This window comes from Netta rufina (assembly GCF_964035555.1).
Source record: "Netta rufina genome assembly, chromosome: 1".
NCBI classification, from domain to species: Eukaryota; Metazoa; Chordata; class Aves; order Anseriformes; family Anatidae; genus Netta; species Netta rufina.
In genome coordinates this window covers 175,230,428-175,243,367 of record NC_140123.1, presented here as the reverse complement: position 1 = coordinate 175,243,367, position 12,940 = coordinate 175,230,428, and the positions used below count along the sequence as shown (strand labels likewise).

General features: G+C 39.4%; 1 protein-coding gene across 1 annotated transcript; it reads right to left on the bottom strand.

The window, feature by feature from the left end:
* Positions 1-1,262: 1,262 nt before the first annotated feature.
* On the bottom strand, positions 1,263-12,801 carry PUS7L (pseudouridine synthase 7 like). Its single transcript, XM_084287785.1, has 8 exons — positions 11,971-12,801; positions 10,830-10,989; positions 9,045-9,240; positions 7,718-7,816; positions 6,180-6,261; positions 4,412-4,689; positions 3,018-3,071; positions 1,263-2,383 (listed from the first exon to the last, which is right to left on the bottom strand). The coding sequence occupies exons 1-8, from the start codon at positions 12,668-12,670 to the stop codon at positions 2,060-2,062; spliced, it is 1,893 nt and encodes a 630-aa protein (XP_084143911.1). The 5' UTR covers positions 12,671-12,801; the 3' UTR covers positions 1,263-2,059.
* Between the last annotated feature and the right edge of the window lie 139 nt (positions 12,802-12,940).

The following is a 12,940-nucleotide window of genomic DNA, read 5'->3' as shown; positions in this document are numbered from 1 at the left end:
GAAGACGGGTATTTTTAAAGGCAGGTGGAATACAGAAGAGGTGATACTGAAAAGACAGGAACAAAGCTGCCTCAGATGGGTCGTGGCAGGGAAATGGATTTTTCAGTTATTTTGGCTGCATACCATAAACCTGAGGTGTAAAGTAAGCACTGTAACAGAGCAAGCATTGTAAGTTGCCTTCAGTGGCTCTGTAGCTATTGTTTGCATGACAGTCTATTTTCCCATACGAAAGCTAAAGGTCAATTTCTGAATTACTTACACAGACTTTCAGAGTAATCCTCTTACTTAAGGCTGTGAAATATCTGGATCCGTCACAATTTTATACAAGCACTGAAATCATGGGAATTGTATTTCCATAAGAGTGGCATAAATAAATAGTTTATCAACCTTGGGAGCTTTATCTTGCTCAGCTATTACCAACAACTGAAAGACTGATGCCATATACAGAATTCAGTTCGTTATTAATTCTCTCAGTAAAACTGGGTAGACTTTTCCCTTTTACTTTTAAGTCATACTGCCATCTACAGCTTGAATAAACACAATACTCTGGGGTTAGGCTAACAGGGTAATTCAGGCTGGAGGAGATCTCTGGTCTATATTCCAGTCACCTCCACAAAGTGGGGTCACCTGTCAGACCACCTTGCTTAGAGCTTTATTCAGTTGGGTCTTAGAAATCTGTCTGGGCAGCCTGTTCCACTGTCTCACCATCCTCATGGGGAACAAAATTTTTCCTTTACAACCAGTCCAAACCTCTCATTTCAGTTCATGCCCATTGTCTCCTGTTCTGCTGCCACGCACCACTGTGAAGCCTGGCTCCATCTTCTTGCTCTCTGACTCTCATAAGGTTCCTGTCGGGACATTCCAGTTGCACGTCTAGGTCTCCCTGAATGACAGCTGGATCCTCCAGCATATCCATTTGTTCCTTTAATTTGGTGTGAGCTACACCAAACCTGCACCAGCAAACTTGAGGGTGACAACGATGTTAAACAGCAGAGGGCCCAGAAGAATCCCCCATGGTATTCACTCCCATTAACCATTACTCTCCTAGCCTCCTCCAGCCACTTTTTTTTTTTTTTTAATCTGCTTGTTTGCCCACCCATTATGTTAGAAGATAATGCCCTAACTTGCTCACAAGAATATTGTGGAACACCATGGCAAAAGCCTTACTAAAGTCAAGGTAAAAGACATTTTTCCGTTGTCTACAAATGCACTCATTTTATCACAGTTGACTTTTTTAATTAAGAATATAAAAGTTAGTTGTTTTTTTTTTTTTCTTCCCAAGGGATGGTTCCATTAAAAATTCTTTGTCACCATAAGGCTTTACAGAAAGAGATCCTGCATTCTGTAAACAATAAAACAGGGTTTGTTATTTATTATAAATACTTTTGCAATTATATTAATTAAACACCTCATCAAGTAATTGAATAAGCACTAACTAAAAAGCTATGTGCTACTTAATCCTGGAATCATTAGCATGAACTTAAGTAGTTGTATTCATCAACAGTCTGACAATGTGCCAGATGACTCGTTACTGTTGATTAAGGACTTGCACCTTTTTAAGACTTGGTGCCTGAATGCAACAAAAACACAAATATTTACTGAACCTCAGTACAGCAGCTTTTTAGTTAGGTACCTGTAGGCTGCAAACTTGTGACATAATGGCTACTCAATGTTCTTCAACATTTAGTGTAAACCAGCTTTTAAAAAAATATAATGAAATAAAATATACTTCTGTTTGTATTTGTTTCCAGAATGTAACTTTGCAAGTAGGACATCAACAAAAATACGAAATTCGTGCTTGCAGCTCACAGCTTAAGTTCTGTTAAACCTGTCTGACATGACACGCAGCTTTGCATTGTTTATTCCAGTGCATACAAGGATTTGCATGTTTTTGGAACCAGGATTTTGGAGTTGTTTTTTCCCCATTCAGTATGAATCTCAATCTATTAATTTTTCATGTTTCTGGCTTGAAAGTGGGATTCTCCCTCACTTTCTTGGCATTATACATAAAATATCTCCATTACTATAATATTCCTGCCATCTTTCATTAATTGGTATCTTAAAAGTCACATTTCATTATTTCTCTTAGACAGACTGTTGCATAACACGAAGGATCAAGGTCAAATGATATATGAAGAGAGAGTTTTGACTCATTCAGATGGTTGTCTTCATTTTTGATTCCTTCTTCACTGCCTTCTATAAAATATGACAGATTCTGAACATTTTTCAAAATGTGTCTGTAACATCCAGGTATATTCAGTTGTAGCGGAGGCACTCTGAATTTGCACATCTGCAGTCCATCCTTGGAAAGTCTTTCATGGTACCATTGCCCAACTTTATTACTGGGATACTTGATACTATGTCCCACCATTGGAAGAACAACCTTCAAGGAAAAAATAAAAACAAATTTTAAAAAAATGAAATAAAATTCACCAATTTCCCTTTAAGGAAATGCGATTACAATCCTAAATGTGTTTAAGCCTTCTATTCTGGGTCCTGAAATAGCAAAACAACTCCTTCTTTTGCTAAATACAGCCATGCAATTACTTGAACAGAACTTAAATGAAAAGTAGCAAAAATAATAAATATATCACGATTTCTAAAACAAATTAGAAATACACTAACATGAATTTCCTTACTTGTTGGGAAAGATACAGAAATAAAGATATTAAGTTACATATGTAAGACTTCACAGGACTCTGAGCCTTCAACAATTACATGAACCATTCAAGTGTTTTTCCCAGACATAGATTGAATAAATTTTCAAAGCATTTATATCCAACTTCAAAAAAATATTACCATAGTGCAAATGACACTGTACTAATTTCCATTACAAAGTAAGTATTTTTTCCTTCCGTTTGTTAAGAGGGTGGAGATTAGTTCACATGTGTTTTCTTTAATATGCATTCTGGCAAGAAATAAGACTGCACCAGTTAATATATTCCTACTATCTTTAAAACAAAACATTTTAATCAAATAAAGAGATCATCAGCTCAGGATGTTTCAGACAGACTTACTTGGTGTATAGAATATTTGTTAGCTGACTCTTCTGGAGCAGTGACAACATGAACCTGGCAAGACAGATAAGATGTTAAGAAAAATAAAACAACTTTTTAAAGTGAAGTTATTTTAAAGTTAAAAATAAAATAAAACAAAGTTTTAAAGCTTAAAAACCTCTGCATTCTAGGATTATTTGACTACTAAAAGGCCAAATAATCTATTCCAGCTACAAAAAATATTAGGTATGATTACTATAATCTGCAATTTTGTGTTACGTTGCCAAAAGCAAAAACACTAATTAAAATGTGTTCTATTGAATAGGAATATATAGTAAACTCAGTAACTTAATGCTAAATGTGGTAGCTCCGCTCTTCATTTGATTTGATCTACTTGGTTTATTAAACTTCATTCTCAAAAGGAAAAATCACAATGGAAACAGAAGCTACTCTTTACAGAGACTAGAAATTATTCACCAACCTTTCAAGTGCTTTTGCTTGCAAATTTATAAGAATTTCCACCCAAGACGTGAGATACATTCTGCCCATGCACACCCCTGTTTATTTTCCAGTAAAACATTGCAAAAATTCTACGCTCTATCTGATGATCGGGAGACGGATAACTGCCTCCTTATCCAGTTAAGAAAAAGATATGTTAACCCTGAAAGAAGAGATTGGTTGTTTCAGAAATGGACTTCAGCATGCCCAAGCCTGTGGCCAGCATACATTTCAGTGCTGGCTTTAAGATATTTGCTCACCTGTGGCTCCATGCAGAGCACCAAGGCTGTGCTATGGGCAACCAGAAACACTCCCTTGACCTTTACTATTTTCCCAAGAAGAGGAGTGCATTTTTGAACAGCTGCCAACAGTTTAGACTCATCATCAATTTGTTTTAATTGCCTGAGTAAGAGAAATTTTGCTAAACATGCTTTGACTGTGTAGCTACAGCATGATTAGCAGCACAGTCTGAGGCCAACTTGCACCGTGGCCTTACATTCAATAATGTACGTGATGGCAAGGTCTGACCTTGAAAGCAAGACTCAGATCTACTCTGACTGATAATATCGGTCCACCCAAAGCCTAATCTGAAGGTTTTCCCCAGCCAGATTGTAAGAAGAGCATCAGATGCCACGCAGAATAATTTCTTACATACATCAATTCTGCCATTCTGTCCCTTCTCATCCCTTCACTAAAATGAATAGCCAAAACAGATAAAAACTGTTAAAACACATCTAGCATATATGCCTCTTCGTGATAAAGGGGAAAGAAGTGATGTATCTCTTTTTGATTTACCACAAACAGTAACTAATTTAATAAACATACCAAAATAAAAGCATAGGATTATTGTCTGACATATGAATGTACTCAAGTGCATTACGGTTATTTTTCACCAGAACTATTTTGTAAAAACTTACCTTGTCATTCAGGGAAAGGCTTTCATCATTTTCCTCAGTGAAGACTAGATCACCTTCAACAACTTTTGAACCATAGATCTCCAGCCTATACGATGCTGCCTCATTCCATATTTTACTGCAATAAGCATGGACATAGAATATACGCATGGAGTGAGGAATGCTGAGCCATCCTCTGGTACAGCCTTCGTGATTTACACCATAGCGATTTAAAGCACGTAACAACATCTTCTCTCTCACTTTACATTCCGGCAGCATCGTGAGTGTGCCCTTTGCATCCTCTGATGTAAACAAAAATAACCATATAAGCAATCATTGATTTTCCAAATACTATGTACAGGAAAAAACACACTTAAAAGGATGAAATAATAAGGTATGAATAAATAGCGTCAGTCTAACCCCTTTATGCTGACTTTTAAGTTATTATTCCCTTTCTTTCAGCGTGTCATGTCAGACAAACTCCATCTTATACGCCTATCAACACAGTCCCATGAACTCTTTTCTCTGTATTTCACACGGGATAAAATCAACTAGCTGTCATTCGGTTATTCAATCCAGTTGCAGTTTCTTAGAAATGTATTTCATCGCTCCAAAGTTTTTTTTAGATCAGGTAACTGAAAGTAGAAAACAACCTAGGGAAGATCATTAAATTTTGATTTTAAGTCATTTGAAAACGTATTTCATAGGGGGTAAAAAAAAATATGTCTTTATTTTTAAATTTAAAAATCACAAGGGCCACTAGGAAGTCTAGGCCTCAACCAAGATGAAATTATATTTAATCAGATTTGTACTACATTATATAAATGTTTTATATTTAAAATCTTACATTTTACATATTTTTCCTTCCTAATTTTTCTTATGAAGAGCGATTATCTGAAGGAGCCACTGCACGGCCTTTTCTTTTCGGAAAAGGCAAGCAGCTGTTACAGAATCCACATCAATGTCTTTCCATGCATCACACAGCAATGTATAACACAGAACGATTCATCTTATCTCATCTGTGAAATGAAAGGTCTCTGTGTCCCTTGACGCCACATATTGTAGCTGTCGTGTCAACGTACAGTGATAAGCAGGCTAACAGATGTGGAAGATTTGAAGAGATCAAACATTTGCGGTCAAGAGCAACTTAACATTTTTAGTTTTGGAGGGAAAGTTGGCTGGCTGAATGACAGCAATAAACATGACACACAGAGTGTTTTACTCAGCACACTGTTTCTGGCATATTTTGTTGAACAGTTCAAGGAAGAAAGAAGGCAGATTAGAGGAATGTGTGGAGGAAGATACATAATTAAAAAGACATAAAACCAGAGCCCAAAGGTGCAAGAACCCAGGAGCTAAGATTATTATAGAAATTTCATAAAATTAGATGCCCAAACGTGGTAAATGCTGAGTGTCAGTTGGGTGCCTCATTCTGCATTCTTCCTTCTAAATCCGAGAGGAAAAAGCTGCATTCCAAAAGCTAACAGACTGAAGGAGGCCAAAACTGCTTTGAGAATAATACTGTAGTCTTTTCGAGCATTATGCTATATGCCATTTATTTCTGCACTGCCTTGCACCTGAAATACATTAGTTTTCCACTATTTTGCACATTTAGGGCCTGATCTTCATCTCATTATTAAAAGCAATACGTGCAGTGCCAGGAGTTCCACGGAATATGCCATAAGTGACATAAAGCAACAGCAAAATAAACAGTCTCTCTCTGTGCAGCAACACTTTATTCCCTCCCAATACCTATGCTGAACTGATGAACAGACAATTTAACTGGACTTACCAGTCTGAAGAAAGTGCCTTTTTGCCTTGTTTACAGGGTCATCGGTATCTTCAGGCGTGAAGAATAATTTCACAGCTTCCACCTTTAAAGAACAATATTAATAATTCATATTTTCTGCACGTAAAAATATTTATTTGTCAACTAAACAGACAATCGTACATCCAAATCTCTGCTGACAGATTTGCAACCTCTCAAAATCATTTCAGTTCTTTAAGGTCTACATGAAAGACACAGAAGATATCACGAACAGCATAGCCACCAGTGTGGCTATGTTACTCTCAGATTAAGGAAAGGTTCTGGTCACAAAGAAGGCACGAGATTGCTTTCAAAGCTCTATGAGAAATATCTTCTTGAACATCCAGTTAGGATTCCTCTGCATTGCAACACCATCATTCTATCCTGAGCAGGAAAGTTCCTTCCTCTTGTTTCCCTGCAGCATGTTTCGTGTAACACTTAAGCTGAGCGCTTTCCTTAGACTCACACAGAGGGGCAACACTCCTTTCTTTTAATACTGAACTGATGCTATGCCAGGGAAAACACTACTTGTAACACCAGTGGAGCCACACAGTTCACTACCACCTACATCAGCCTGTGACCCTCCCTGTTCATCTCTTTTATTAAAAGTTGCCTTCCTCTGTATTGGGACTGTGTAAACATATACTGTCACATTTTTAACACAAATGCATGTTTCAAAGTAAAAAGTAACTGAGTTAAGACTAGAGATTTGTATCACTACTCTGCAGGGACTGACACATTGTGTCAACTGTTAACATATCAGAATTCAAAATGCCAGATACATCAACAGCTACTTTTATGGTCTGCCCTCAAATTCTCTCCGAATCAAAACAGTATTGGAGGAAAAGAATACTCAAGTATTCATTTGACTTTGTAGAGCTTGATTCTGTCTTAAGCCTGTGCCAAATACTACACTAGATACACTGAAAAGTATATGACTCTTATCTTAAGGGTTATTACTTAAGAAATAAGTTCTCCTTAGCTTACAGGGAAACATTTGCTCAGAACTAAGATTTGGGCAAGTAGCCAAGGAATAATGGAAAGCAGCAATCTCTTCTATACAGCAAATTACTGTGGCATTGAAAAAGCAAATCCCTTTGTACGGTCCTATGTAGTATCTTGTGACATTTGCAAAAGGAATATAGACCCCCAGGAGGATAAAGAGGCTACAGGTTAGGCATTGTATAAAGATTGCTTCATTTTAGAGTTCAAATGTTGTACGGAATGCAGCCACTTCCCTGAGAAGTGGCATAATGATGATCGCATTCCCATCACAGACAGGAGAATCACTTCCTCAGCTACATGCAGCTGCACCTACTGCTTACAGATTTTCTTGATTCAGCATGAAAATCTTCATGCTTGTGTTGTTGTCAGAACTAATCTGGCAATTACTTCCAGCACACAGAGGGGTTTATCTCAGAAATGAAACTGCTCCCTGGGAAGGTCAGCCCCAGCACCAGACGTTGCAACAGTAATGTAAAATGAACTTGACAGTAACTACTTATATTACAAAATGAAAATACCATTTTTCCATTCAGTAGAGCCAATCCTATTTGATCTGTCTGAACATTTTGTCCCTGGCCAAATCGCTGCGGTCCGTAGTAATTTACAAAACCTTTTGTCTAGAATTAGAAAGAATAAAGATGTTAAGAACATCAAAACAGTGAGACTAAGCATACAACACATATCTGTATTTATCCAAAATACACACACTTTTTTAATCCTGAAATAACATAAAACAAAAATACGATTTAGCAACTGATTTAGAAAGGTCTAAAAAGACAAACAAGTTCTATTCTCTTTGTTTTCAAAAAAAAAAAACACACTTAGGTAAATGAAATAAAATCACTTATACGTAATTATTGGAAATACTAATTCAGTTCAAATCAAAGAGAGTTCTTTCTATGTGCCAAATTATGAAATCTCTATCGAAGAAAATGCAGCAGAGCAAAAGTAATGAATGGTACGAACTGTTGGACATTTTTTCTTTAAAATGCTCTTTTTTCACATGAGATTGTTTGTATGATTATTACAGTAGTAAAGGCCAAGAGTAAAAAGGCCAGATGTAGAAGAGAGAAAGGCATTAAAGCACCAGTTGATTTTTTTTTTCCAGTAATCAAATACATTTCCAAAATTTTTACACGTCATGTATTTGGCTTTTACACACTGGACAGTTTTCATTCAAGTCTTTATTCCTGGAGTAATCTTCTTAAAGTAATTTGTGTTATAGCCATTACTTAGAAAGCAAGGGAAGTTACTGCTGTACAAAACATCTAAACATTTTCCTTTCCATGATTGTCTTCTACTTTTCTCAGAGACTTAAGATAGGACCTGAAAAAAACCCTCATCATCACACAAAGGATAAGAGCAATCAAAATCCACTAGATTTCAGGGGATCTTTGTCCGCTACAGACATTTCACACATATTTATTGCATCAAAGTATACATTTTTTCACCCAAGCCAAACATGCATTTTCTTCAAATGACCAAAAAAGGCAAGCAGTTGACACGTGTAACTATATTCTTTTATCCTATCAACTGCCACTGTGAAACACATTACTTTGGTTGACAGCTCACCTATCAGTACTCATTTGCTACCAATTTGCTTTCCCTTCTGTCTTGCTGCACCACATTGGGTTCTGAAGCCTGCAACACAGAATGAATTCACTTATGGGCCTCCTTCAGATCGCAGCTTTGTTCCAAGGATAATGAAGGAAGGCCATAAAACAGCGAAAACATCAAAGAAGGGAAATATCACCATTGTTCTGCCATTACAAATATTTTTTTAAAGCAATTTGTGTTACAGCACAGAACTACAACCCCTTATTGGCAGCCATGCAGCTTTTTTACCTTAATATTTTCCATTGCTTCAGATATTCTCTCTTTCAAATCTGCAGAGGAGTCATGACTGTGGAGTTTAAGATCTCTCACAATTATATCAAAGTGATTGCCCTTCAGCTGACCAAGCCTAAGGTGCTGGGATGCTGAATGTATGTTCTGTATTTTCATGCCTTTTTTTTCCATTTTGCTTCCAATTTCTTTCAACCTGCATAAACAATTGGGAGAAATTATGAGCCGTCCGCTATAAAAGCTATAGAACTATAGCAATAAATACCTTCTTTACCTTATACTAGAACTAAAAAGGCTGAAGAATTCAAAAGAGATTTAAAACAGATTACTATGAGAAAAATCAAAGCAAATGCAGAGATAGTCTTAAAATTCAGTTGTTATCCATAAACACTTCTAAAACTTTTGCTTCAGTTGCATTTATGTTTTGTAGCGTGATGGGTGTTGGAATGAAACAATTCATTGCTCAAAGCAACCAAACTGAATTTTGTATTTTTAATTGAATAACTCATATATTGAATATATATTGAATAATTCATTCTTCAGTCATAAAAATCTTAAAAAAAAAAAAAAAAAAAAAAAAAAAGGAATGTCTGCCACTCTATTAGTCTCCAGAACACAATTTGCTCTTTCTTGGTCAGCCTTAACAAAAGCAAACTCAGAACACTGATTCTCTGGGTATGCTTGCACAAGCCTGTAATTGGAAACGCAGCTGACAGTTCAACTATCTGCCCTTTAAAGTATCCACTCAATCTCTTTGTTCTTACGTATATTAAACAGTCATTCAAATGAAGGGAAATTTCAGCTTACTTGCTAAGAAATATTTTAACAATTTCATAAATTATTTACTGATATATAAGAGGCTTGGAAGCATTTAACTATTTTGCTTAATTGTTTATACATTAAGACAAAGTTTTGCCTATTCTCTTGAACAAACGGCCTTATAGTCCGGTTTGCAGTAGAACCTTACTATCATTATTTATTTATGTTAGTTTCAAACCCTAAAAACTTTTTTTACTGCAGTTGCTACTGCAGAACGTAAAATATATTTTTTTTTACCCACTGAGTTTTGTCTAGAGTAACAAAAATGAGGAACCGAATGGCATGACTTGTATTATTGTCATGTTATTCAGAACCTTTACACTTGGTGGCATCTTTACTTAGTCTCAGGTTTCTATACTGGGCGATGTAAGAGAAGCTGATATTCAGGACTCTAAAAGAGCATCTGTCCAAAGTAAAATTGCAGTGATTTATTTTATTTTTTTTAAATCTGTATAAGGCTCTTAAATTGTCTGTGGACCTCTAGATAAAGCTTTGATAGTATGTGGAAAACTGTTGGGTCACGTAGTATAGGTTCCCTCTCTGTTCCTGTCAGTAGATGGTATTCAGAAAACTGTGAAGGGGATCACATGAGCATGAGTTAGAAGGATAACGTGCCAGATGATATAGCGTACTCATATTACTAAAACAAACAAAGGAAGACTTTTCTTTAAATTTCCACACTGGTGGACTTGAATCTTATGCTGTACACATTGTAAAGCCACAAAATACTACAGCCATTGCCACTGTGCTCTGATACAGGAGGCAAAGACACAGTGGTAGAATGACAGAATGGTTTGGGTTGGAAGGGACCTTAACGGCCCTTCAGTTCCAACCCCCCTGTCACGGGCAGGGATGCCACACAGTAGACCAGGTTGCTTAATGAACATTTAACTATCAACATGGTGCAATCTGCTGATTAACATATTAAAATATGTCTCAAACTTCATATACCCAGATTTCTAGTACCTCTCAGGAGTAACCTTCTTCACAACCATAGGTTGGTAAGTAATAGCCTTCTTGTCTTTGATGCCAGTGTAACTGAAGTCTGAAGGAAGAACTCCAAGTTCAGCAGCCAAGATGCCGATTGCTTCCAGTGTTTCTAGGTTTTCTTTCTGAAGGGTGAAAGCTGAAACAATCATCTCAGAATTATTAGGAATTTGATGCAAATCATACAGGTGCTCTTCCAGAGCAGATGTCCTGTTCTTCCCTTCAAACTATGACAGCATGGAAACTGCAAAGAAACAGTGCTCCCACTGTTTCCTCTCCCACCCCACAAAATTAAAGGAAATGGGACTTTTTCCAGTATTGAATGGGAAGAATAAAGATGCGTTAAACAAAACTCAGAACAATCAATCCGCTGCTGACTTTAAGAGCAGTACCTGACAAAATGCAACACAATTCAAATAACATGACTTATTCTTAGAAACACTTGGTTTATCAGAAAACAATTGCTTTAAGAAATGAGATCATAAATCATATCTGACCTTTCTAAACTGTACAACATGAAAACACATCTTTTCAAATCCCTCAACTTCTTTCAAGGGAGAACTAATGCATGTGGAATAACAGAGAATTAGAGATACAGGCAAAAGAACTGTAAGCATTAACGCTGAACAGTTTATGTAAATCATTGCAGTAACTTGATTCATCCATCTCAGGTCTGTTTTTCAGTGATGGAACTATATTACACCGGGAATGATTTATTTCAGGATAAGCAATGGGTGCATCAGGCCTATGTATCATACTAAAGTGATTCTGAGGGTCAGTGTTAGTGAAGAACACCATAATACAGAATCACAGAATCACCTAGGTTGGAAGAGACCTCAAGATCATCGAGTCCAACCTCTGACCTAACGCTAACAGTCCCCACTAAACCATATCCCTAAGCTCTACATCTAAACGTCTTTTGAAGACCTCCAGGGATGGTGACTCCACCACTTCCCTGGGCAGCCTGTTCCAGTGCCTCACAACCCTTTCAGTGAAGAAGTTCCTCCTAACATCCAACCTAAACCTCCCCTGGCGCAACTTCAGCCCATTCCCCCTCGCCCTGTCACCAGGCCCGTGGGCGAGCAGCCCTAACACTTCCTAAAACCACCACAATATTTACCTGTGTAAACTTCTTGCCCGTCAGGGGAGCCCTCAGCAGGCCGTTTTCGGGACCGCCTGCCCCGGAACCGCACGGTTATCGCCATGTCCCCGCGGGGCAGGGCGAAGCTCTTGGTTTCCAGCAGCTTCCCGAACCTCCTGCCCAGCAGGTGGTGCACCGCCCGCCGGTGCTCCTTGTCGCCGTCGGGCTCGAAGCAGAAGGTGGAGCCCTCCACCTTGGCGTCCAGGAACCTGAAGAAGCCGCTGGCCTCGGGCTCGCTGACCAGCTGCCGCAGCTCCCGGTAGCCCTCGTCGCCCCTCACCACCACCTCGCGGCCCCTGGTGGCCGTGGCGAGGAAGGGGAAGCGCTGCCGCACGGCGCTGTGCACCCCCGCCCGCTCCGCCTTGCCCCCCGGGTTGCCCAGGCTCAGCTCGCCGCCGCCCCACGCCTCCCTCAGCGCCCGGGCGAAGCGGGCCAGCCGCTCGCTCGCCTCCTCGCCCAGGCAGCTGGCCAGCGGGTCGCCGGGCGGCTCGGGGAGCCCCGCTGCGGGCTGCTGCTGCCCGCCGGGGGACGGGGCTCTGAGGGGAGCCGGCTCCGCCCGCGGCCGCTCGGGGCCGCGCGGGGGCAGCGGCAGCTCCCGCACCACGAAGTCGCCGGGGCAGCCCTTGAGGGTGCCGCGGAAGCCGCTGTGCGCGGCGGCGTAGCCGAAGGAAGGCAGCATGGTCCCCCGAGGGGCGAGAAATTAAAACTCGAAATCGAGTTAGAATTAAAAATCGAGGTAAAATTAAAGATACGCGGTTGAAATTTAAATAAAAATGGAAATAAAGGCGGCCCCGCGCACAGCAGTACGGATCCAAGATGGCGCCAGGGGGCGCCGCGGGGAGGGGCGCGGGGGAGCCGTGAGGGAGCCATGAGGGCGCTACCAACTCCCTCCAGCGGAGGGGGAAGAAAGCGCTCCCCCTCTATTCCCCCCTCCCAGTGGAGCGCCCCG